This window comes from Colletotrichum truncatum, assembly GCF_014235925.2.
Source record: "Colletotrichum truncatum strain CMES1059 chromosome Unknown Contig_0003, whole genome shotgun sequence".
Taxonomy (NCBI): domain Eukaryota; kingdom Fungi; phylum Ascomycota; class Sordariomycetes; order Glomerellales; family Glomerellaceae; genus Colletotrichum; species Colletotrichum truncatum.
Genome location: NW_027222400.1, coordinates 3,028,819 through 3,050,646, shown reverse-complemented (window position 1 = coordinate 3,050,646; position 21,828 = coordinate 3,028,819). Strand labels below are relative to the sequence as shown.

General features: G+C 53.1%; 8 protein-coding genes across 8 annotated transcripts; 3 read left to right on the top strand and 5 right to left on the bottom strand.

Annotated features, from left to right (window-relative positions):
• Window positions 1–161: 161 nt before the first annotated feature.
• CTRU02_205750 (uncharacterized protein) lies at window positions 162–784 on the bottom strand (the record flags this gene model as incomplete). The annotated part of the gene is made up of 2 exons (XM_036727740.1): window positions 162–468; window positions 597–784. The coding sequence occupies 2 exons, from the start codon at window positions 782–784 to the stop codon at window positions 162–164; spliced, it is 495 nt and encodes a 164-aa protein (XP_036580696.1).
• Window positions 785–3,561: 2,777 nt separating this feature from the next.
• On the bottom strand, window positions 3,562–5,186 carry CTRU02_205749 (WLM domain-containing protein; the record flags this gene model as incomplete). The annotated part of the gene is made up of 3 exons (XM_070204604.1): window positions 3,562–4,780; window positions 4,831–5,002; window positions 5,054–5,186. 3 exons carry the CDS (start codon window positions 5,184–5,186, stop codon window positions 3,562–3,564), a joined length of 1,524 nt encoding a protein of 507 aa, XP_070061708.1.
• A 333-nt stretch (window positions 5,187–5,519) lies between these two features.
• Window positions 5,520–7,737, bottom strand: CTRU02_205748 (kelch repeats protein; the record flags this gene model as incomplete). Its single annotated transcript, XM_036727739.2, has 4 exons — window positions 5,520–5,789; window positions 5,844–6,086; window positions 6,137–7,630; window positions 7,690–7,737. The coding sequence occupies 4 exons, from the start codon at window positions 7,735–7,737 to the stop codon at window positions 5,520–5,522; spliced, it is 2,055 nt and encodes a 684-aa protein (XP_036580695.2).
• Window positions 7,738–8,817: 1,080 nt separating this feature from the next.
• Window positions 8,818–9,051, top strand: CTRU02_205747 (uncharacterized protein; the record flags this gene model as incomplete). Its single annotated transcript, XM_070204603.1, has 1 exon — window positions 8,818–9,051. One exon carries the CDS (start codon window positions 8,818–8,820, stop codon window positions 9,049–9,051), a length of 234 nt encoding a protein of 77 aa, XP_070061707.1.
• Window positions 9,052–9,431: 380 nt separating this feature from the next.
• On the top strand, window positions 9,432–11,003 carry CTRU02_205746 (diacylglycerol acyltransferase type 2a; the record flags this gene model as incomplete). Its single annotated transcript, XM_036727738.1, has 2 exons — window positions 9,432–9,650; window positions 9,708–11,003. The coding sequence occupies 2 exons, from the start codon at window positions 9,432–9,434 to the stop codon at window positions 11,001–11,003; spliced, it is 1,515 nt and encodes a 504-aa protein (XP_036580694.1).
• Window positions 11,004–11,565: 562 nt separating this feature from the next.
• On the top strand, window positions 11,566–13,093 carry CTRU02_205745 (DNA-(apurinic or apyrimidinic site) lyase; the record flags this gene model as incomplete). The annotated part of the gene is made up of 3 exons (XM_036727736.1): window positions 11,566–11,926; window positions 11,993–12,604; window positions 12,672–13,093. The coding sequence occupies 3 exons, from the start codon at window positions 11,566–11,568 to the stop codon at window positions 13,091–13,093; spliced, it is 1,395 nt and encodes a 464-aa protein (XP_036580693.1).
• Window positions 13,094–13,365: 272 nt separating this feature from the next.
• CTRU02_205744 (sphingoid long-chain base transporter RSB1) lies at window positions 13,366–14,483 on the bottom strand (the record flags this gene model as incomplete). The annotated part of the gene is made up of 2 exons (XM_036727737.1): window positions 13,366–14,095; window positions 14,161–14,483. The coding sequence occupies 2 exons, from the start codon at window positions 14,481–14,483 to the stop codon at window positions 13,366–13,368; spliced, it is 1,053 nt and encodes a 350-aa protein (XP_036580692.1).
• A 1,469-nt stretch (window positions 14,484–15,952) lies between these two features.
• On the bottom strand, window positions 15,953–20,512 carry CTRU02_205743 (copper radical oxidase; the record flags this gene model as incomplete). The annotated part of the gene is made up of 4 exons (XM_070204602.1): window positions 15,953–19,752; window positions 19,808–19,941; window positions 20,002–20,313; window positions 20,370–20,512. The coding sequence occupies 4 exons, from the start codon at window positions 20,510–20,512 to the stop codon at window positions 15,953–15,955; spliced, it is 4,389 nt and encodes a 1,462-aa protein (XP_070061706.1).
• Window positions 20,513–21,828: the final 1,316 nt, after the last annotated feature.

Sequence of the window (21,828 nt, the reverse complement as noted above, 5' to 3'; positions counted from 1 at the left end):
ATATTTAAAAGCCGAGGCATGGGCATGCCCAGCAAAGGGAATCCCAACTCTGGAAAATCCCGTTGAAGAAAATTCCAAGCGGAAAGAAAAAAAAAAATACACATCACCGGCCAACCCCTCATCCACCGCCGACAGGTTTTTGTTTTTGACTCTAGCAGCCCTTACAGGTCGGCCGAAGGAGGCAAGCCGTCCAAGGTGAACTCGACGTCTCCAGAGGTTGCGCCGCCGGAGCAGACGGCGTGGACGCTGCCGGTGGGGCACTTTTCGCGGGCGGCACGGACGCACTGCTCCCACTTGTTCTTGGTGATGTTGATGGTGGCGCCCTCGGTGGTGGCCTTCAGAGTGAAGCGGGCGGAGCCGGATTGGCCGATGGTCGTGACGGGGTTGCCCTTGCAGGCGGAGACGGAGCCCGAGATGCCGCCACAGATGGCGAGCTCGGCGACATCGGTGTCATGGAAGACGATGTGGCTGGTGAGTGTTAGTTTTGGTTTTCTTTGGAAACAAAGATTGCAGAGTATGGAAAGATTATAGGATAAATAAAATAAAACAAAGGTGCAACATTGGTGTGGTGTAAGTGGGGATGTGGAAAGACGTACGCATTACGGTCGATGCAGGTGGCCTCAAGCACGGCAGACGGATTCACCTCCGTCTGGGCACGCATGCCGAGGACCTCAAAGTGCTGCTGAGGAACAGTGAAACGGGGCCACCTGCGTCCGGCCGGGGCGGCGAGGGCCGCGGTGGCAGTGAGGAGGAGGACAAAGGTGTGGATGAGCATGGTGAACATGTTTGGATGATGTTGTGGTGGTGGTGGTGGATTTGGTGTAAGTGGTTTTGTTTTGTTCTTAAAACTACGACCACGGGATTCTTCTCGCGATATCGGTTCGATTCTTTTCAATCACAACGTGACTATCTCTTCCTTCTCAGACTCGACGAACAACGTAAACCGGTAATGAATGAAGACTCGATATCGCGGTGCAGGGGAGTCGTTTGTTTGGTTTGGCGTGTTGTTTCTCGAGAGAAAACCAGAAAACTATTGCAAGGAAAAGAATGGAACAGATCACAGATCGTCTTGGGGGGTTGAAAAAAAGTTGACAGAAAAGAAAGAAAGCGACGGTCAACAGACTGTCTTTGCGTGTGTTTGGAAAGAGAGTGTATAAAAAAGAAGTGAACAAGTCAAGAAACAAATCAAGCTGGAAGGAGAGAAGGAGGAAAGGGGATCCAAGGTACTATATGCAGGAGGAGGAGAACAAGCCACCAAGCAGTTGTGGTGGTAGCTTGTAACACGCTCGAGTGTTCAGAAAATCCTTCTTCCTTCCCGCTCACACCTTGGCTGAGTCGATGGCTTGATTGCCGGGTTACCTATCCATCCCCACGCCCCAGCTAACTCTGAAAGCCGGGATTCTCCATGCTACAATGAAAGGGTCTTTTGGATGGACAGTCGATGGATCCCAGTGGATGGAGGAGCCCCATTGACGGACATTGTCATGTTGTACTGTAAAGTACGGATACAACATGTACACTCACAGCGAATGAGCTTCGCGACGCCTCATAAGGCAAGCGCAAAAGCGCAGGGAACAGCCAGCGGAAAAATCGAACCGCGCGAGGATCCAACTTCTTCTGACGACAAGCAGCACTGCGCGCATTGTGGATACCAAGCAGTTTGACAGTGATGTGACTTGACTTGCGGTGGCTTGGGCAGCTTCATGTTCACGGTCCGTTCTTCTCTGGCAACAGGTAGGGCTCCGGGGTTGTTCCTGTTAAACCTTTAGCATCATCGGTAGGCTAAACTTCAGTCACACTGGGCCAGAAAAAGAGGGTGCCAAGTGCGGCTAATCTAGGTCAGGGGGGTCAACCGCCTCCCGCCCCTCAGATCGTCGGTTGGCGCTGGCCAGGGTGGCCTCGGCGCATGAGGTTCGATACTTGAGTGTGGTTGCACGGGGTGTGGAAAAACTGTCCATCTATACCTATCTGTAGACGGTGATGAGCGCAGCCGAGTCGAGCACGACACTATGGGAGTTGGCACAGGGTAGTATCGCTCATGAAGACAAAAAGGGGGATAGAAGGGAACAAGTTTCGGTGATCGCTTGCAGGCCTCTCTCTACAGGCGGGCCAGTCGACATCAGCCGCGCTCATCCGGAGTCGCAAAGTGAAACAAGGCCAGCCCCCGGCCTGCAGGTTCGGTTCAGACGACAAGGTACCATTTTAAGCCCTTCTGAAACTCGAGCGGGTGGGGATCTATCCCGGTAAGCCCGTAAATCTCCACCGCCGGCAGCGCGGTAGCGACTACGGATACCACCTACCGCAGTCGTGCCATTGTTCCGGCGAATGCTCTCGACATTCCTCTTTTGGGTCCGCCAAACAAGCAGCTCTGGGAGAAAAAAGATTCCGCAGTTCGATGAAGCGACAACTTGATGGTTTGCTGAGCTCCATATGATCATTATTCTATTCGCTTTGCCTTATACTACTACTATTTATTCCGTCTGCCCTATGCCTGAGTGGCTGATAAGCTACAAGCTTGTCTATAAAATGTGCTTGATATACGGCAGATCCTCGAAGTTAACTGAAGAGTGCAATCCATCTGCGACAATAAAGCTAAATTCTAGATCGTCGCCTCCTCTCCAGCTGCCTCGTCCATGCTTGGTAATATTTGTTTATCAGATACTCTATAGCAAACCTACCTAAAGTCCCGAACTGTTCGCCTCGCCAGGCTCGTGCTGCTCGGCTGTCACAAACAAGTAATGACCCTGACGACCGCCACAAACATATCCCAAGTCCGATTTCTTTTTCTTCCTCCCCTTCATACCTACTTCAAAATTATTCCGCTCTCAGCCCAACATTGTTTGGGGGTAGGGCCTGCAAACAAATCAAATTTTCGTACCACCCTGCGAAAATTGAGTGAAGTTTCGGAGCGCCGGTCAACATTTTAGAACATCCCACTTCGACTGGCCTTGCACCATCGATCGGCTTTTGGGTCTTGCAGTTCCCTTCTTCTTCTTTTCTCCATGTTTCGTCCTAATTAAAGCTGCCCCTCTCGCTAAGAGCCGGGTCGTCAACGTGAACCCGCTTACCGGTCACCACGGACGGGTTCCACTGACCCAAACTCTACTTGAAGGGTTGACAAGCAAAAACCTAAAATAATACTTTGGGGCGAAATGTTCTTTTTAAATTGCTCGCTACCCTCTGCACAGCTCACAAACATATAAAGGGGGGGGGGGGGGGGGGGGGGGGGTATATATTGTTTCCTAGAATAACATGACAATTACCATCATCAGAGCTGGACCCCATCGTAGACCCGCCCTGCTGCCAAGATACGAGCACGATCGCCATCCCCCTTAGTCAGTTCCGCAGGGGGATGGACAGTTACTCATATTAATATGTGCGCATAGCCTGATAAGTCAGGATTGCTACTTCCATTTACCTTGATCAGTAACTCTCTACCGTGTTATATGTCGATACTCTCTGTAAGGTAAACGTGATATTTCTGCTTGGCATACCAAAAAAAAAGGGGATTTGTCATGATCCATTTGTGAGGCGATATAGTCAACAGTCCTTGACTGGTGTTCATCCTTGCTTTTTGCTCTGCCCGCAGACTCCGCAGACCCCAAAATCGCCGGGGTTGAGATACTGGCTCCCCTGGCATGTCGTGCTCCGGCATCGCCAGGCATTCGGCACGCTTGCTGGGTCAAGCACGTGGGAGCATACGGCACACGTTATTGACAGGGCCTGGTTTGCAAAAGAGCACACTTCGCAGCAAACTTCTCCTCCCGGCAGTGTCGCCGTTGTCGATGACGCCGTGATGGAAGTCGTCGCTCCACCCTCATCCAAGGGTGGTGCCGCTTGCACCGAGATTGGCTGGTGGGCTGCTGATGGCGGGAGTTCATCTGCCGCCTCTCTCTTAATTGTCGGACTAGCACTCGCGATGGCTGTGATTGGTGCATCTCGGTCTTCGCTATCTTCTTCCTTTTTAATTCTTACTCGTGGCGTCGTGGCTTGCTTTGGAGGTTGGGTTATTGTAGTCGGCTTTTGGTCTTTAGCCCGGTTGTTTGTCCTGTCCTGGGATGATGATGCAGTTGGTTCGTTTTCGTGTTTGAAGTTGAGATGTGTTTGCCACTGCTTAACCGATGCGCGAAGTTCTTGAAGTTCATTCTGCGCATCCTGGTCATTGGGGTTTTCATCCTCGCAAACCTTTATCATGCCACGGCCCTTGCCATCAACAATCGGCTTCCCATCAATGTCAACTGCATCTTCTGCCTTGATATCCACCGGGTCATCCTCGTATTCGCTCTCGGTGCTATCCTCGTCTTTGATCTCAGACTTGATATCGTCCTCTGGTTCCTTCTTCTGCTGATCAAAACGAGCGAGAGCTGCGGCTGCACGCAACTCGCGGCCTCTTGCACTTCCAGCTACACGAGGCTTGGCCTGTGTCCGTTTCCCGCCCTCTAGTTTGACCTTGGTCTCCTCATCCGCGCCAAGTGCGACTCCGTTGGCACCAAACTTCTTTAGGATTCTTCGCTCTTTTTGCTCCTTGTAGGATAGCTTTGGCTTTGCCTTTCTCTTTCGACCCCGCGAGCGATAGGTTCCACCACAGAGGTGCTCTGGTATTGATTCACCTGGCAGCGCGACGTTGTTCTGGAACTCACCCGTCTGCAGCAATGTGCCACGACCCCAGATGCCTTCGCCAGAGTATCCTCGCTGCCACAGTCCCCTCATCTGCTCGGCGTACTGGTTTCTTACTGCCCAGAATGCCCTCGAGTGATTCATCTGTTTGCAGTGTGCTAGCCTATGCCACAGTTAGGGTTGGCTGCTACTAAGTCATGGAACCTTGCATACTCATGCATCATCACCATTTGCACATATTCAAATGGCAGCCATCTCCCTGACCGCGATTTCAGTACCAACTGCACAATCTCGCCAGCGTTGAAGTTTCTGCCGACAAACTCTGGGTTTGGCTCGTACTCCTCCAGTGACATCACCGATAGATGATGTTCCTTCATGATGGGCACTGGGGCAGGTCAATTAACTTTTCAAGGTGTGCACTGAGAGTGGAACTAACAACATTGCGCCGCTATTCTTTCGAGGAAATCTTGCGCGACTTTTTCATCGCGGCCTTTCAAAGGTTTGATGAAGATAATCCGATCGTTTGGGTGCGAGCGTTTTGCATTGAGACGCTGAATGCCGATCGGCATGGTGGATCACTTAGACAAGGAAAGAAAGAAAAGAAAAAAAAAAACCAGCAGATCTGAAGTCACGACGCAAACCTTCTTGACTCGCCGAACAGGTTTTGTTGTTTTTATCAAATTGGTTTAATGTGAAGTGATAGCGTTCAAGATTGTAATGGGTGGCTGCCTGCCAAACGGGACGTTTGATGGGGGGCAAAAAGTCACCGCGCGGTCACGTGCCTCATTCAGAGTCAGTTTCTGGTGTATTTTCAGACGCAGCAGTCGCCCGTTGTGTAAGTGCCTTTTGCCCAAAAGATCGATATGCTGTCTATATGCAATATATATGAATAATATGGGCAATCATCGTCTCCTCGCGCCACCGCCAGCATCGCCTCTTTCGGCGAGGGATACAACCTCTTGGATGCCAGCAGCCTCTTGCTCCTCCTCCAAAGCAGTGATCTCCTCTCTGCAATCCCACCATTTCTCTTCACTGAGCTCGAATGCCTTGGCCTTGATTTCCTTGATGGTGAGAGACTCTGGTTGGATATTCTTCCACCGCAGGTTGGTCATGAGAATCTCCTGCCACTCAGCCGTGGTACGCACGAAGAAGTCGCGTCTTGATTCGAATGGCTGTATTGTTGTTAGAAGCGTGTCCAAATACAGTGATGGAAACATATAACTTACTCTCGGGTGAGGAAGGCCGTCATCCACCGTTTCTGTGGCCTCTGTATCGTCATCCTCTGTTGTAGAGGTTGCCGCAGTGGTCTCAGAGCCAGCAACCGAGGCCTCGTCGACCTTCTTCTTACGCTTGCTAGCTGTGAATAATTGCGGCTTGTCTTCTTCCTCCATCTCAACATCCTCCTCGTCTTCATCCTCATCCTCGTCGTCCTCGTCATCCTCATCATCGTCGTCTTCATCTTCAGAATCCTAGGCTTTGTTAGTAAAGTAACCTCATTGTGAAGTTGAGCTCGACTTACGATCCAGTCCTCGACAGGTCTGTTAAAGATCTCCTTGCAGCCGTCCATCTTGCCAAGATCAACTGCATACAGATCATCAAAAGTGAACTCGCGATCCTTTTGCTCAAATGTACCACCGTAGATGTACAGCACATCGTCTTGCACGGCCAATTGAGCGTTGAAACGAGGATGAGGCAGCTCCATAGTAATTGGCATCTCTCTCAAGGGCTTCACGTCCTCCTCGGGCTCCTCCTTCTTATCAAGCTCAATATCCTCAGCATCCTCTAGCGACTTGCCGGTTTCCAGAGCAGCAAGCTGCCTCAGGAGCTCCTCCTCACGATCCTGGGCTCTCGCACGACGGCCTCCACGCTGCTCAGTAGAGGGACCCTTCTTCTGCTGACGAACTTTACGGAGGGTCAGTGGGAAGAAACGGTTTCGTTCAATGTTCCACGCGAACAGCTCTCTGAAGAACTCGCTGTCCATGCCCTCCTCGCTCTGCTCGACATCGTGCACACCTCCGAACAAAATGCCACGGCCTTTGTGCCAAGTCATGGTAGCACCCGCACGTTTCGGGTTGGGCGCGTTGGCAGGCTTCTTGCGCCGTTCCCAGCGAACGACAGGAGGCGCAGTAGCAGGTGATCCTTCGGCAGGTAGAGACATACGGAGGAAGAAGCAATCGTCGTGCACCAACGGCTTCAGGATGTTCTTCTGCCCCTGCGAAGACCCCTTGGCCTGTTTGTTGGCAGCAACGGTGGCCTTGACTCTGGAGTAGCCTCCGTAAAGAACAGCTCCTTGTTCGTGAGGGAGCAACGTGAAGGAGGACCTCGGATCCGGCTTGAGCTGAGCCGGGGGCAGAGTCGGGCTGAACCAAGAAAAGTTTTGTGTGTCAAAGATCCACAAGTCAGCCAGGTACCTGGTCTGGTTCGAAGTGTCTTGAAAACCGCCGAACAAGATGATGTACTGCTTCCAGTATGTCATACGGTGGCCACTCCTCGCAGGAGGCGTCTTGCCCTTGCACTCAATCTTCGTCCATTCTCTCGTGGCGGGCTCCAAACGCCAGAAATCAGAGTAATGGTGGAAAGTGCCCTGCTTCGGCGAGGAGAATTCACCTCCGAACAAGTAAACATGGTTCGGGTTGGAGGCACGAGTCCACGCATGTCCAGAGCGCGGCAAAGGCGCATTCGGCGACGTCACGCACCTCCACTCATCACGATCAATGTAGTATATGTGCAGGTCGTTGAAGAACTGAGCCAGCGCACCGTTGAAGTACTCGCCACCAAAGAGCAGCAAGTTGTTGCGGTCACATGGCGAAGCGAGAATGGTGGAGGCAGAGCGAGCCTTAGGGGGCCCCTCAGATACGGTCTCAGTGACCTTGAGGAATTGCTCCTGCTGCTTCCTATATTCCTCGAGCACTTGCTCAAGGTCTACATCTTCCGCATCACTACCCTCGAGCTTCGCGGCCTTAGTCTTGGCCTTCTTCTCGCCCTTGTTGGCTTGCTTCGCCTTCTTCGCAGCCTACTCCATCTTCAAGTTAGGCACAAGTTTCTGGTGTTGATAGGTAGTTGTGGACGTACTGCCTTGGCTGCCTTTTCGTCCTTATTTCCCTTCTTAGCCTTAGCCATGTTTGATCTCAAAGAAAAGTTTCGTGATATGCGCTGGCGGATAAGGATGAGTGATCACTTCGGCGGGGTGGATGGTGGGATGAGATGATGGTGGGGTTCATTGCGCTGGAAAATTTGAAGTCGAATGAGTGAGGGGCAAATCACATTGAGTGTACAGTTCACATGTCCCCGCAATTACTGTGTTGCTTGGTGTTTTGAGCATTTTCAAGACAGTGCGAATTCATGCATCAGAGTAGTAGTAATGAGTGCTATTTAAGAGGTTAACAAAAAGTGTCGAAAGACTTGAGTTGCTCAGTGTTGAAAACATTGGGAATTTGAGGGGTCAACATTAGAACTGTGTTGTCTCCCTCAGAGGTAAAACTTGAGTTGGAAAAAAAAAAAAGAACAGATGTGATTGTAGCAAAACAGGAACTCTTAGAGGTCCTGGTGTCGCGTGTCCTCCCTTGCTGTTCAATAGACCCCCCATCACCCCTTAGATGATAGTCATCTTGGCACGGGCCCCGGAAATAGCTAGGTAGATACCAGAAGCTCCGATATGGCGTGAAAAGGGTCGTTTTCACATGTCAGAGCTCTCGAGGCCCACCTCAAAGCTCTTGCCAATGAAAGCAGGGACGATTGATCGGGGCAGGACAGGCGACCAAGGAGGTTTGCATGAGTTGAAAACTGCTACATTAGCGACAAAAGCAAGTCTCGGCAAGTAGCTCAACGACGCTATTTCAAGACAGCCGCGAAGATCCCTCGAGGGACTCTTGCAAGGGCTGGTTCTAGGGCGTGCGAGGCTCTATACAGAGCTATTCAGAGGGCAGAAATACTTTGGGACAGAGAAAGACTCTTGTTGACCGCTGGTTTAATGTGCCCGTAACCCTGTAAGCTGTTGGTAAAAAGCCCCTAAGTCGACAAGGGTCTGGATAGAATCATGATAGAAGAACGGTAGAAGAAAAAGTCAGGCAATCACATGCAAATGGTAAGCTTATCACATCCAGCGGCCCAGGGACTCGTGGTAGCTCGTAAAATATAATGCAAGTATTGTGCAGATTATGAGCAGATTATGCCAACAGCCCTGCAGTCATTGCAGCCGCAATGCGGCATGTGGATCCTCACGTCATCGTCATTGGCGGCAGCTCCGGATACTACGACCAGGGCAGCTGCATCTGCCAGTCGCCCACTGCGTCAGCACCTGGCGTAAAGCAAATGCGGCCAAGCGGCCGAACATCGTTTCGCAACTCTGCTCCCACCACCATCACCACTACCACCACCATCTCAATCACTGCCGCTTGCACAACCTTACGCCCTCACTCTTTGTGCATTCCTTAGACTTCGGACCCTGTGCACACAAGGTTTCTGAGTACCGCTGGTCAAACATCACCCCTTGCGGAACACAAGCCCTGGGTCTCCTGGTTGAATCGACCGACTCGATCATAGACGCCCTGCGCGTCCCTCGTTCTCATTCCTAGGCAAGCTACATCGGCCTACGCCCACAGCCGCACGCTCGTCCGAGGTCCGGCCCTGCCGCCATCCGACGCCGCCACAGTCATGTCTAACTTTGGGGACACAGCTAAGGTGGCTGTCATTCCAGGTAAGAGAACACCCACATAAATAACAAATCTTCCCCGCAACACTTGCATTGTCGATGATTTGGACCTTGCTTGTTTTCAAGAAAAGGGATTACTGTCACCGACAAAAAACAACCAGTCATGCCTCGCAACAAGAAGACGGCTCGATCCAAATCGCCAACCAAGAGGCAGGCTGATCGGAAACCAAGCAATCCCCAGCTAGCGTCGCAGCCAGCTGAAGCCGAGCCTGGGAGCCGAAAGGTTGACATTGTCGCAGAAGCTCCAGAGCTTGGGCCATCCAAGTCTTCGACGAACGACTCCGAGAAGCCTTCCCCCGAGAAGCAGGAGGGCAACGCTCCTGTAAGAAAACCCAGCATATCTTTTAAGCTAGGCAGTGTGCTAACATAGCATTTTCAGGACCGCGACGAGACTCCGAAGAAGCAGAACCGAAACGATCGACGGACAGCATTCGCAAGGAACAATGGTGACGAGGATGGGAACGGTCACTCGCCTGATGCTGAAAAGAGCTTCGGGAGTGATGGAACCGCCGATGAAACACTTGTCGACGGTTTTGAAGCTGACAGGTCTGAATCAACCGCGGTCAAGAGCATGAACGACGACGAGTACCCCCGTCTCTCGCTCGCCGCGTATGGCCGAAGGAACAGCCATCGATATGGTTGGAAAGCAGGAGGTATTCGGTTTGCTCCTCTGCAAGTGCCTCTCGTACGCCGATTGCAGACGGGAGCCGTACTTTTCCACGGCCTTTCCATTCTCACATTCGTCTCGATCTTCTTCTTCCTTGCCGCCATCCCTTTTACGTGGCCTCTGTTGGTTCCGTACCTGATCCACCTCTCACTTTCCAGCGTCGCTTCTGATGGCAACCTCAAATATCGCTCGGAAAGGTTACGGTCTCTTTACATCTGGAAGCTCTTCGCTGAGTACTATCCCGCTGAGCTTCACAAAACCCACGACCTTCCACCTACCAGAAAGTACATCTTCGGATACCACCCCCATGGAATCATCTCGCATGGAGCTTTTGCTGCATTCGCCACAAATGCCCTGGGATTTGATGACCAGTTCCCTGGCATCACCAACTCTTTGTTGACTCTCGACAATAACTTCCGCATTCCCTTGTACCGGGACTACATACTGGCCATGGGAGTTCGATCCGTTTCTAAGGAGTCGATCTGGAACACCCTGAGCAAGGGCGGCCGCAATGGCGAGGGAATGGGCAGAGCTGTCACAATCGTTGTTGGCGGAGCTAGAGAATCTCTTGAAGCCCAACCAGGAACTCTTAGACTCATCCTCAAGGGTCGCAAGGGTTTCATTAAGATGGCCCTGCGAACCGGGGCTGATCTGGTGCCTGTCTTGGGATTTGGAGAGAACGATCTCTACGACCAGCTGAGCCCGAAGACGCACCCTTGGGTTCACAACTTCCAAATGTTCGTCCTGCGCGTTTTCAAGTTCACTTTGCCGGCACTTCACGGACGCGGCATTCTCAATTACGATGTGGGAATGATGCCCTACCGCAGGCCTCTCAACATTGTGGTTGGCAAGCCCATCAAGGTCACAACGCCGCCGTCGGCCCAGCCCTCTCAGGAAGAAATTGACCGTCTGCACGAGCTGTACATCGCCGAGCTGCAAAAGATCTGGGACACGTATAAAGATCAGTTCGCGCCTGAGCGTAAGGCCGAGCTTCAGTTCATTGCTTAAATCGTGCCGAGCTTTAAGACATTGGACGGACTCTCGTTTTCATTGTGTAACAACCTCTTAACCTAGTCTCAATGTGTGGCTGGCTGGGAACAGCATGAGACAAGGGGTTTTGAAATTTTGGCGTCTGGAGATCAGTAGGGGAAAAAAGAAGGGAGTAACAAGAGGAAAGGCTGGCAGACTTGGTTAAATACAAGCATTTCACATGTTATAATCGAATATTTGGCGAAACAAGCTTCGGCGTCCGAACTCGTGAAACAACTCAGTTCGTAGTTATCCGAGGCCTTCATCCAGTCGTGCTCATGGGATAGCTATCGCTGATGTGAAAGGGGGACAAGGGTTCGGGCCGGAAGCACGGACCATGTACTTTAATTGATGCACGTGACCGCGCGCGAACCTTGCCGCGTGTGACGCGTCGATACTGACGTCGAGCTTTTGGAGCTGAAATACGCAGATCTTTCTAGGTCACAAATCAGCTGCGCAATCCTTCCCACTCGACCAAAACTGATTTACCCGGGTTTTTTTTTCCTTTCGTTTGTTAGTTTCTTGAGTCACTGACAAGAAGATGCCTCCTCGTACATCAGCCCGGAGGAAGGTGCAAGCCGTCGTTGAGACCAAGGTCGAAGAAGAGATTCCTGCCAAGGCGAACGGAACCAAGAGCACAACTGTCGCTGTCACGAAGACTAAGACTGCAGCTGCAACTAAACCAGTTGGAAAGCGCAAGGCCGAGCCTGAAGACGAGCACGAGTGCGGCAGCTGTGCCGAGGAGGAAGAAGAAGAGGAGGAGAAGCCTGCCAAGAAGAGAAAGACCGCCACCACCAGAGGCAAGGCGAAGAAAGACGGCGACATGCCGCTTGCAGGCCGGACGGCGGTCTCCTCGCTCAAGAAAGCGATGTATATTGGTGCCCATGTGAGCGGCGCAGGAGGTATGACATCTCATCCTCACAAACTTCACTCTTGGAAAGAATATTCAGTCTGATACCTGATCGCAGGCGTACAAAACTCGATCCAGAACGCCGTTAACATCGGCGCCAACGCCTTTGCGCTCTTCCTCAAGTCTCAGCGGAAATGGGAGAGTCCGCCGCTGGCAGCCGATGCAAAGACGCAATTCCTATCTCTCACGAAGCAGCATTCCTACGACGCCGCCGCCCACGTCCTGCCCCACGGCTCGTATCTCGTCAACCTCGCGCAGGCGGACGCCGCCAAGGCCAAGCAGGCGTACACCAGCTTCTTGGATGACCTGCAGCGCTGCGAGCAGTTGGGGGTCAAGCTGTACAATTTCCACCCGGGCAACACGGGCGGCGAAGCGCGGGAGGAGGCGTGCGGGCGGATCGCGGCGCAGTTGAACGCCGCTCACAAGGCGACCAAGACGGTGGTCACGGTGCTGGAGAACATGGCGGGCGCGGGAAACGTCATTGGCACCAAGTTTGAGGATCTGAAGCAGATTATTGACAATGTCGAGGACAAGGAAAGGGTTGGCGTCTGCATCGACACGTGTCATGCCTTTGCGGCCGGGTACGACTTGCGCACGCCGGAGAAGTTTGAGGAGGTGATGAAGGAGTTTGACGAGGTTGTTGGGAACAAGTACCTCAAGGCATTCCACCGTACGTCGTCACCCCAAGCTAAACCTCTCAGCTTTGGAAAACGAACAGAAGTACTGACTGGATACAGTGAACGACAGCAAGGCCCCCTTTGCCTCGCACCGCGACTTGCACGCAAACATTGGTACGGGTTTCCTCGGCCTGCGGGCGTTCCACACGCTCGTGAACACGGAGCTGTTCCAGGACATGCCGATGGTTCTCGAGACGCCCATCGACCGCAAGGACGAGAACGGGAAATCGGTCGAGGACAAGCAGGTTTGGGCGGACGAGATCAAGCTGCTGGAGCGGCTGATTGGTATGGACGCCGAGAGCGACGAGTTCAAGGAGCTCGAGGCGGAGTTGCAGAAGCAGGGCGAGAGCGAGCGGAGCAAGATCCAGGACCAGGTCGATCGCAAGGCGGCCAAGGATTCGAAGAAGGGGGCCAAGGCGACGAAGAAGGCGCCTGCTAAGGGCAGGAAGAAAAAGGTCGAGACCGATGACGAGAGCGAGTAATCGTTGCGCATGGATTTGTATCAATATGTATTATGAGGGGCGGATGGCCCGTGTATATTATATTTATACCGGTTTCTCATGATGGGATGAGAGGAAAAGAAATAAAATTGTCACGAAGAATCTCGTCTGTTCAACTATGCGAAGCTATGCGAAGCATCACATCAAGGGCAAAGGTAATTGACAAAACAAGAAAAGATGGTATAATTAACAATTAAAAACAATCAAAAAGACAATCGCTACTTTTGCGGCGGGGGGGTATCATTCCATATCTTCTAAACACGCTCGAACCTCGACAACCTCTCCTCCTGCTCCACATGAGCCTGGTAAACCTTGCTTAGCTCCTCCAACCCGGCCTCGTGCTCCCGCATGGCGGCCGCGCCGGCAGGGCTCCCGTTTCCGCCGACAAACGGCTCCGCCTCGCTCCGCGTCACCATCTTCCCGTCCCTCAGGAACAACGCGGGATGGCACGCGACCACCGCGACCAGAGCATACGCCACCAGGAACCCCTCGAGTCCGACGAACAGGCCCTCCTCGCCCGTGGCCAAGCGGCCCCGAAACCCGCCCGCGTACTCCGCAACCCGGAAGCACAGTCTCCCGAATAGCACGGCCATGGCGCTCGGCACTGCCGCCGCGAAGATTCGGAATCTCCCAGTGAGGGGAACGTAGCCGACGTCCCGGTGGAACGTGGTGTACCCGTATTTCCTGTATGCCACGGCGGCCCTAAGCAGTACGGAAGCGAGGAGTAGGCCCGCGGCTACGAGGGTGAGAAACTGGATTACCAGGCCGGCAAGGGCGATCTTTGCGCCGGCGCCGTTGGGCTCGTAGGATGTGTTGGAGGCGATGAAGGAAGGGACGTCTTGGAAGCCCACTGCCAGGCCGGCAATCTGCAATATCAATGACAGGCCGTCCAGAGGCAGAAGGATGGCGGTGTATAAGTGAGGTCTTAGGAAGGAGTGTTCATTCCCTAGGATGCGGATCATGGGCGCAAGACAGACGTAGATGCTACTCGATTTTCGTCAGCATCAATCGAACCCGTCATCAACTCGATGTTGGTGACACAAACGTACCTCGACGTGATGAATACAGGAGCGGCGGTGAGCAAGGCTTTGCTCTGCACGAACGGGTACACGGCCCACGGGTCTTTCCAGCCGGCGAGACGACCCGCCCAGCCCAGCAACTCGAGCACGCACGCCACTGTAATAAAGATTGAGAACGGCGCCGTCGCGCGCCGCTGTTGAGTTTGCGCAGTCCTGACGGTGATGGCAGCGTTGGCGATGAGACAAGCCGAAGAGACGACGATAAAGACGGCGCTGGCGGCTTGGCTGGGCCGGTAGCCGTAGGGGCTGTCAGAGAGATCGCACGTTGCGAGCGTGCAGGGTTGCGAAGCCATGACGGTCAATGTCTTGGTTCGTAGGATTGCGAATATATATATCTGGATCGGTATGGCGAAGTTATAGACACGGGGTATCACAACACCGAATATCGCGTGAAGTATCGATGAGCGCCAAGACACATCACAATGAAATTTGAGAATGAGACGGAACACCCGCTGTTCCCAGCATGTCGGATACCCAGCATCCTTATATCTCTCTCTCCTGCGGGCCATCGTGTGATGTTGGAAATGCTGCAAGATCCGTCTTTGCCTTGCCCCGGTGAATCATCCTGTTTCCATCGTGGCCGTGTTTCTCATTGTGTTCGGTCTCCAGGACGCAATCCCGCGTTGGTTGGTCTATTGTTAGAAACATGCAGCGTCTGCGAAAAAGTTGCGACGAGGAGATCCCTGTGGGTAGGTAAAGGTATACACAACAGGGAAGAAAGGAAGTGGCAGTACAGCACCTGGCGCCGCTGCACCGCTGTTAAAAAGCGGGGACGGCGCCGGGGATGGTACCCGCGAATTGCTCTCTTCGGCGGGGGCTTTGCTCTGGGAGGATGTTAGGCACCCGTCAAGCTGGGTTGGGTGAACCAGGGGGGGGGGCCATGCCAAATGGCAATCAATATTCCCGAGAAGAGGGAAACATGGTCCATCTTAATCTCCTCTTTCGCGATGCTTGAAATGACCATCTCATTACCAAACTGTTGGAGCCTAGACCAAGTCCGAGAGATGCAAGGTTAGCAAAACGATTAAACTGCAATTAAGCTTATGAAACCATGTGTGCTCACCGTTCAGTCACCCTTGTCGTGGCGTGCTGCAGGTGCAAACAGCGGCTGCCTACCAACTAATATCTCTCCAGAACCAACGAGAGGGGTTACTGTGGCGCGGCACCGACAACCTTGGCGTCGGCGTGTCTCTCACCCACATTCGCGCCCAAGAGTGTAATGTGCCGCCCCAGCCTCCAGGTCAAATTCTAAAGCTCTTCCGCCTGATTGCCGTTGGTCGACGAGATCGTTGTTGGTTGGTCCCTCACTTCACTGCCCACCTGCTCCATCAGAAAGAAAGGAAAAAAAAAAAAAAGGGACCGAACTGATGCTTTCACCCACCCAAACATTCACCAGGAACTACCCAAAATCAAGACTTTGGTTTTTTTTGTACAAATTTCATATATTGCCAGTGTTTGGCCAAGTAATGGAAGTATCTATATATCCTCAAGTCGCATTGCCTTGAGTATACATATTCCTCCCAACAAAAAAACACAACATCCATAACCGCAAAAGAGTGTGTGTCAAACCCCCCGTCTAATGCCCGTAGGCGCAGAAGCAGGATCTCCTGTATGTCTACCGCACCCAAATTTGGGTCCCTAGTCTATACCACCGAGAAGCATAATGGTTCGCTTGGAATATCAAAAAAGAGGTATCAAACACCAACCCAAGTCTATGAAGTGAAAGAAAGAAAAACATATCCCCATGCCACGAAAAGAAGCTTTAGACACCAGGGGTCGTGAAGCCCTTGACCTTCGGCCAGTCGCCCAGGCCGGCAGGATCACCACCGACGCGGACGTAGACGCCGACAGCGGGAATGCCGTCTTCAAGGACGAAGAATTGATACCAGCCCGGAGGAGCAACGCCGGCGCGGGGTGGCGCCTGAACAGTGCATGACAAGGCATTGCAGCTAACGGCAGGGAAGATGGTTCGGGCACCCATAGAGTTTCCGTGAGTTGAGGATACCGCGCCGAGCAGGGAAGCCGTGATGGCGCCCTTGGGCTGGGTGCCGAGGTTGAAAGTGTAAGAGCCTCCGTACGCCCAGTCCTTGTTTGTGATGGTGAACGTCGGGCGGAACTTGTTGCCCATGAGGTAGGGAGGGTAGAAGACCTCGGTACGGTACTCCTGAGGGTTGACACCATCCTCGGGGTCAGAACCAGTGACAAGCACACGACCGTCCAGGAGAGTAATGGACTCGGAGTGGTAAAGGCGTGAGATGGTCGTGTTGGCCAGAACGCTGATACGCGAGCCGAGGGGCTTTGTGGGGTCGTACAAGAGAGCATTGTGGTTGGGCGTGTTGGCAAGACCGAAGCCAGCAACACCCTGCTGGGCACCGTTGTTGATGAGGTAGGTTCCATCAGGCAGAGGAGCGATGCAAGACATGACGCGGCGAGAGGGCATACGCTCAATAGTCCATGTTGGTTTGGCACCTTCAGGCTCAATGGTGACACAGTTGTCAAGAGCAATACCCGCGCCTTCACCAGAGCCACCACAGATGAGGACACCGAGAGGCTCATCGTATGGTGCCCTCTGAGGCAGAAGAACACCGGTGCCTTCAAGAGGATAGGTACGTCCTCCCTCGGGGTTGGTGACAGAGCCGGGGATCTTGGGCAAGAGGGTCTTGGTCTCGAAAGTGACCTTATCCAGAATTCTAGCTTCGTTCCAGTATGCCACGAAAATGTCCTCGCTAGGCAAGACGGCAATGAAGGGATACAGGTTGTTCGGGTCAGTGTCCAGAAGCCATTGCTGGAAGAGGGGAGCAGTGCCGGTGTAAGGCAGGACCTCAATGGTAGGAACAGCGGCACCATTGGAGCCTTCCTCGCCTCCAATAACAAAGATAGAGCCGTTGGCCATGATCATTGCGGAGGGGTACCAGCGGCCATCCTGAAGGCGCAAGGTTTGGGGGTCTTCCTCCCAATCGGTGGTACCATTAACACCCTTAGAACCAGATGGAGTGTAGAGACGTACACCATAGGTAGAATCACCAGACCAGCCTCCAATGTTCATTTGGCGACCAGCCTTGTCAGGGAGTGTCAAACCAGCAGAGCAGAAGACGTCGGTCTTGACGTGCATCTCTCGCCAGGCCTTGTTCAGATCCGGGGCAAGGGAGACGTCAAGCTCGTAGGCACCAGTTGAGTTCGGCGGCCCAGTTCCCCACTTCTCAAGGAAGGTAACCTTGCCGGTAATGGATTCCATCGTCATCAGAGGAATGCACTTACCACCGATAAAGTCTTCGTACTTTCCGGCGGCGTCGCCCGTTGCGTAGTTCCACGAATAGAGGGGGGTGCCAGTCCAGAAGTAAGTAGTCATGACAGCGAGACCACCGCAGATTCCGGTGGCATTGCCAGCGCAAGTAATGCTGCATCGAGACTCATCGACAAACTTTGCGCCGGCCGTTGCAATGTTGGCAGGGTCGCCACAGTAGCACTCCTCGCCGTACTCAAGACCAGCAGCCATGTAGCCAAATTTGGCGCAAGCGTCCAGGCAAAGGCCGGCGGTCAGTGTGCCGGCGTAGATTGTCTGTTGACCGAAGGTTCGCTTGCCGCCGACGTTGTCCTCAACACAACCTTCATAGGTCCAAGACCCGTTCAGGCCGCTCTTCTGAGGTACAGGGGGGGCATAAGTAACAGGAACGCCCTTGGAGATGATGTTCATGCGGTTGGGACCACCGCAAGTCTCAGTGTCGTTACCACCGCAAGGAGTGCTGCAGGAGGCAATATCAGTGGTTTCAACACCGCCTCCGTAGATGGCATTGCCGCAGAAGCACTGAGTGAACCATTCAGCGCCAGCAACCGTGTATCCCTTGCTCTCGCAGTACTGAGCACATTTTGCGATGGTCAACTTGGCGTCCTCAGGGGCTTGGAAGGGCAGAATGCGGCCGTTCGCATTGTCAACCCAGCAGCCTCTTCTTTCCCAACCGGCAGGTAGCAGGTTGGCAGCGGCAGAAGGTGTCGCTGAGGCAGAAGTCGAAGAAGTAGAGCCAGTAGCCGAGCGTGTGGCCGACAAGACGGATGTAGACGCTGAGGAAGATGAGGAAGAGGACTCAATCTGTTTGGCGTCACCAATGGTGTAGACAGACAGGCGGTTACCCTCTCCACAATACTGGAACTTGTTGCCAGTGCAAGTCATGGAACAATCGCTAGAAGGGGCGACCTTGGAGCCAGGCATGAATGAGTTTCCACACCAACATTCACGAGACCACTCAACACCGGCGAAAGTGTATCCGGCGCAGAAAGCCACACACTTCTCAATGGTCATGGCATCGTCGCCAAACATGGCGGCATTGAGAGCTCGGGCATTTTGAGCTTCGGTCTGGCATCCGTACCACTTCCAGCTACCGACAACTGCCGGTTGGCTAGGTCCAGTAGGAGTGGGAGTAGCGGAGGACGAAGTGCTGCTGATTATGCTGCTCGTAGAGCTGCTGCTGACCACAATGCTGCTGGAGGAAGTGCCAGAGCTGCTGCTGCTGACGTCAGAGCTGGAAGAAACCGAAGAGCTGCTGCTAACATCGGAGCTGGTGCTGGATGAGATGGCGGAACTGCTGCTGCTGCTGCTGCTACTAACATCGGAACTGGTGCTGGATGAAGTAGCGGAAGTAGCGGAGCTGCTGCTGCTGCTGCTGCTGCTAACATCAGAGCTAGTGCTAGATGAAGTAGCGGAAGTAGCGGAACTGCTGCTGCTGCTGCTACTGCTAACGTCGGAGCTGGTGCTAGAGGAAGTAGTGGAGCTGCTGCTGCTGCTGCTGCTGCTGCTGCTGCTGCTAATCTCGGAGCTGGAGGACGAAGTGGCAGGATTGCTGCTGCTGCTGCTGGACACGGTGGAAGTGCTTGAAACAAGGGTGCTGCTAGCGGGTGTGGCAGAGCTGCTGGAGCTGACGTCGGAGCTGCTGGAGGAAATGACCGAACTGCTAGAGCTAGAGAGGGTGCTGCGAGTTGATGTTAACAATGTGGAACTCAAAGGACGTGATGCTGAGGATGATGACAAGGAGGCGGATGATGATCGTGATGAGGCAGATAACGATGCAGATGATGACCGTGATGGAGCAGAGAGTGAGGCAGATGAGACGGATGATGATCTTGATGGTGAGGCAGATGGTGAGACAGATGGTGACCGTGATAGAGCAGAGAGTGAGGCAGATGAGACGGATGATGATCTTGATGGTGAGGCAGATGATAGGCGAGATGAGATAGATGAGGAGGTAGATGGTGAAAAGGATGATGATCGTGGGACTGAAGAGGATGACGAGGAAGAGACTTTGATGGAGTTTGAGGATGGGTTGATGCTACTAGCTGATGATGATCTGGAGGAGGTTAAACTGGTTACCGACCTTGAGCTGGACGCCGAAGAGCTAGTCGGCGCCGGAGTCGACGTAGAGCTAACAGGAAGTGGCTGGTACCGATGCTGGAAGTCGTAGACGTTCAAACGGTTGGGTCCACCACAATACTCGGATGCGTTACCACTGCAAAGCATGTTGCAGCCGTCAACAGCCGGAAGGCCGCCGTTGGCTGGCTTGTTGCCGCAGTCTGAGGCCTATTGTCAGAGAATTTTCGTCTCTTTATCGGTATCACGATAACTTACAGCATTCGCCAGAATACTCAAGACCGGCAAGAATGTAACCGGCCTTCTCGCAAGCTGACGTGCACTTGGCAACGGTCATGCCATCATTGATGTTGTGGACGCCATACTCAAGCGCGCGGCCAGTGGTGCCCTCGCTGTCATGTGTGTAAGAAACTAGTTGCGATGGAGCTGCTGTAGAGTTGCTGGCTACTTACGAGTAACATCCAATGGAAGACCAATCACCGACGCCGGGATTGACGGAAGGACCAATAATGAGTGAAGTCTTGTACAAAGTCAGGCGGTTAGGGCCACCGCAGGGCTGAGTGGAGTTTCCGTTGCAAGGTGTAACACAGTCGGCCTCGTTGGCGAGAACGCCGCCCTTGGCCAGAGCATTACCGCAGTAACATTCACCATACCACTCAGTACCGGCGTACGAGAAACCCTTGTCGAAGCAGAACTTGGTGCAAACTTCGTTAGTCATCAGGTTGCTCGAGGTGCCGGCTTCAGCGATTGTTCGGCCCACGTCGCTATTATCTCGTCAGCTTTTACACGGTCTGCTTGTAATTTGATGAGGGACCCGTACACATAGCAGCCCAGAGAGATGTAGCCATTCGTCAGGTTTGCAGGGGCTTGGAGAGCCCGCTTGTAAAGACCGGGAGGGTAGGCTGCCGCGTTGGCAAAGGAGAGTGCGGAAAGGAAAGTGAAAGACAGCTGTGTGGTCCTCATGGTGACAAACGAGCGCCCAAGAGGCAAAACCAAACACAGAACTTGAAATAAGGAGTGTAAAGAATGAGGTGATGAGATAGAGAGGGAAAACAAGTCATGATGGTCCGGGAACCAAGAACCTATATATTGCCTCGATTCAAAGCGCAGCCAGTGCAGAGTTGGTGGGGAGCCACACACAACACCAAAATCCTTAGACGCGGATAGACTTGGCTAGGCTCCAGCCATCTCCTCCAACTTGGGAGAGATGATCTCCTCCATGATGGACCAAAAGGTACACAGAGAACAGTATCGGGGAAAGCGGCCAAGAGCGAAGCTAGAGGATGCCACGCTCGCATGGGGCTTGCAAAGAAACCAAGAAGGCTAGCGGGTCAAGCTATACAGCTGCGGATTGCGCTTGCAACGCGTCTTGTGTGGGAAACGATTGACTGAACGGGCCGGTTACCTGGCTGCTTCTTTGGCTGTCATAGTGTGAGATGGGGCCAAGAGGGAGATGGGGATGGACGGGTCGAGAAAGGCGAAAGACTAAAGTACAATGAAAAGACCTTGACGCTAGCCATGAATAGCTCGCGTCTCTTTGTGCTCGAGCGCTATCCATATTGTCGGCACCCACACCTGGAGCGTTCTATTGGTGCCGAGTTCGCCATCGCAGTCACCGTGACAGTCGCCTTGCCTCGATGTAGTCCAGCTCAGGCGCCCTATGCCGATGAGCCACTCCAGAAGCGCAGCAGAAGAGAAGTGCGTGAGAGACAAGGGGAATCCGACTGAGAGGGTTGAGGCTTGCAGCTAAGCGGCAGTTTTCCCGTAAAAGCAAGACGAAGAGAGGAAACGCCGGGGCTTACAGCCCAAGTCTTGAACCCCAATGACAACCTTGTCCGCCAGGCCCATGTGGAAATTAGCACACGAAGCTGGAAGCGGCAATGGGAAATAGGAAAGGAGGTTAGAAGAAGGTGCGTGCACGCCTGTCGAATGTTTTCTCCAAGATCTCCATTGGTACAGGGGCCGTGGCATAACCTGCATAAGTGGGACGCTTCATGCAGGGGTACGGGTACGTACATAATTCTCCTTCGGGGCTAGACGATTTTCTTTCCATCAGGGGTCATTGCCAGATGGGAGTTACCGAACTGGCAATGACCTTCTTGGCCATGCTCTGGCCAAGCAAATCCAAGAACAAGTAACTCGCCTAGTAAAAAGTACCAACTGAAAGACTTGAGTGGCTCAAATCAAGCGCTTTTTCATAATGAGCTGTGAGGTTGAGCTTACCACCTATAGCGTCGATGATATCCTCGGGCTGTCCTATTCATATTGTTCTGTACAGC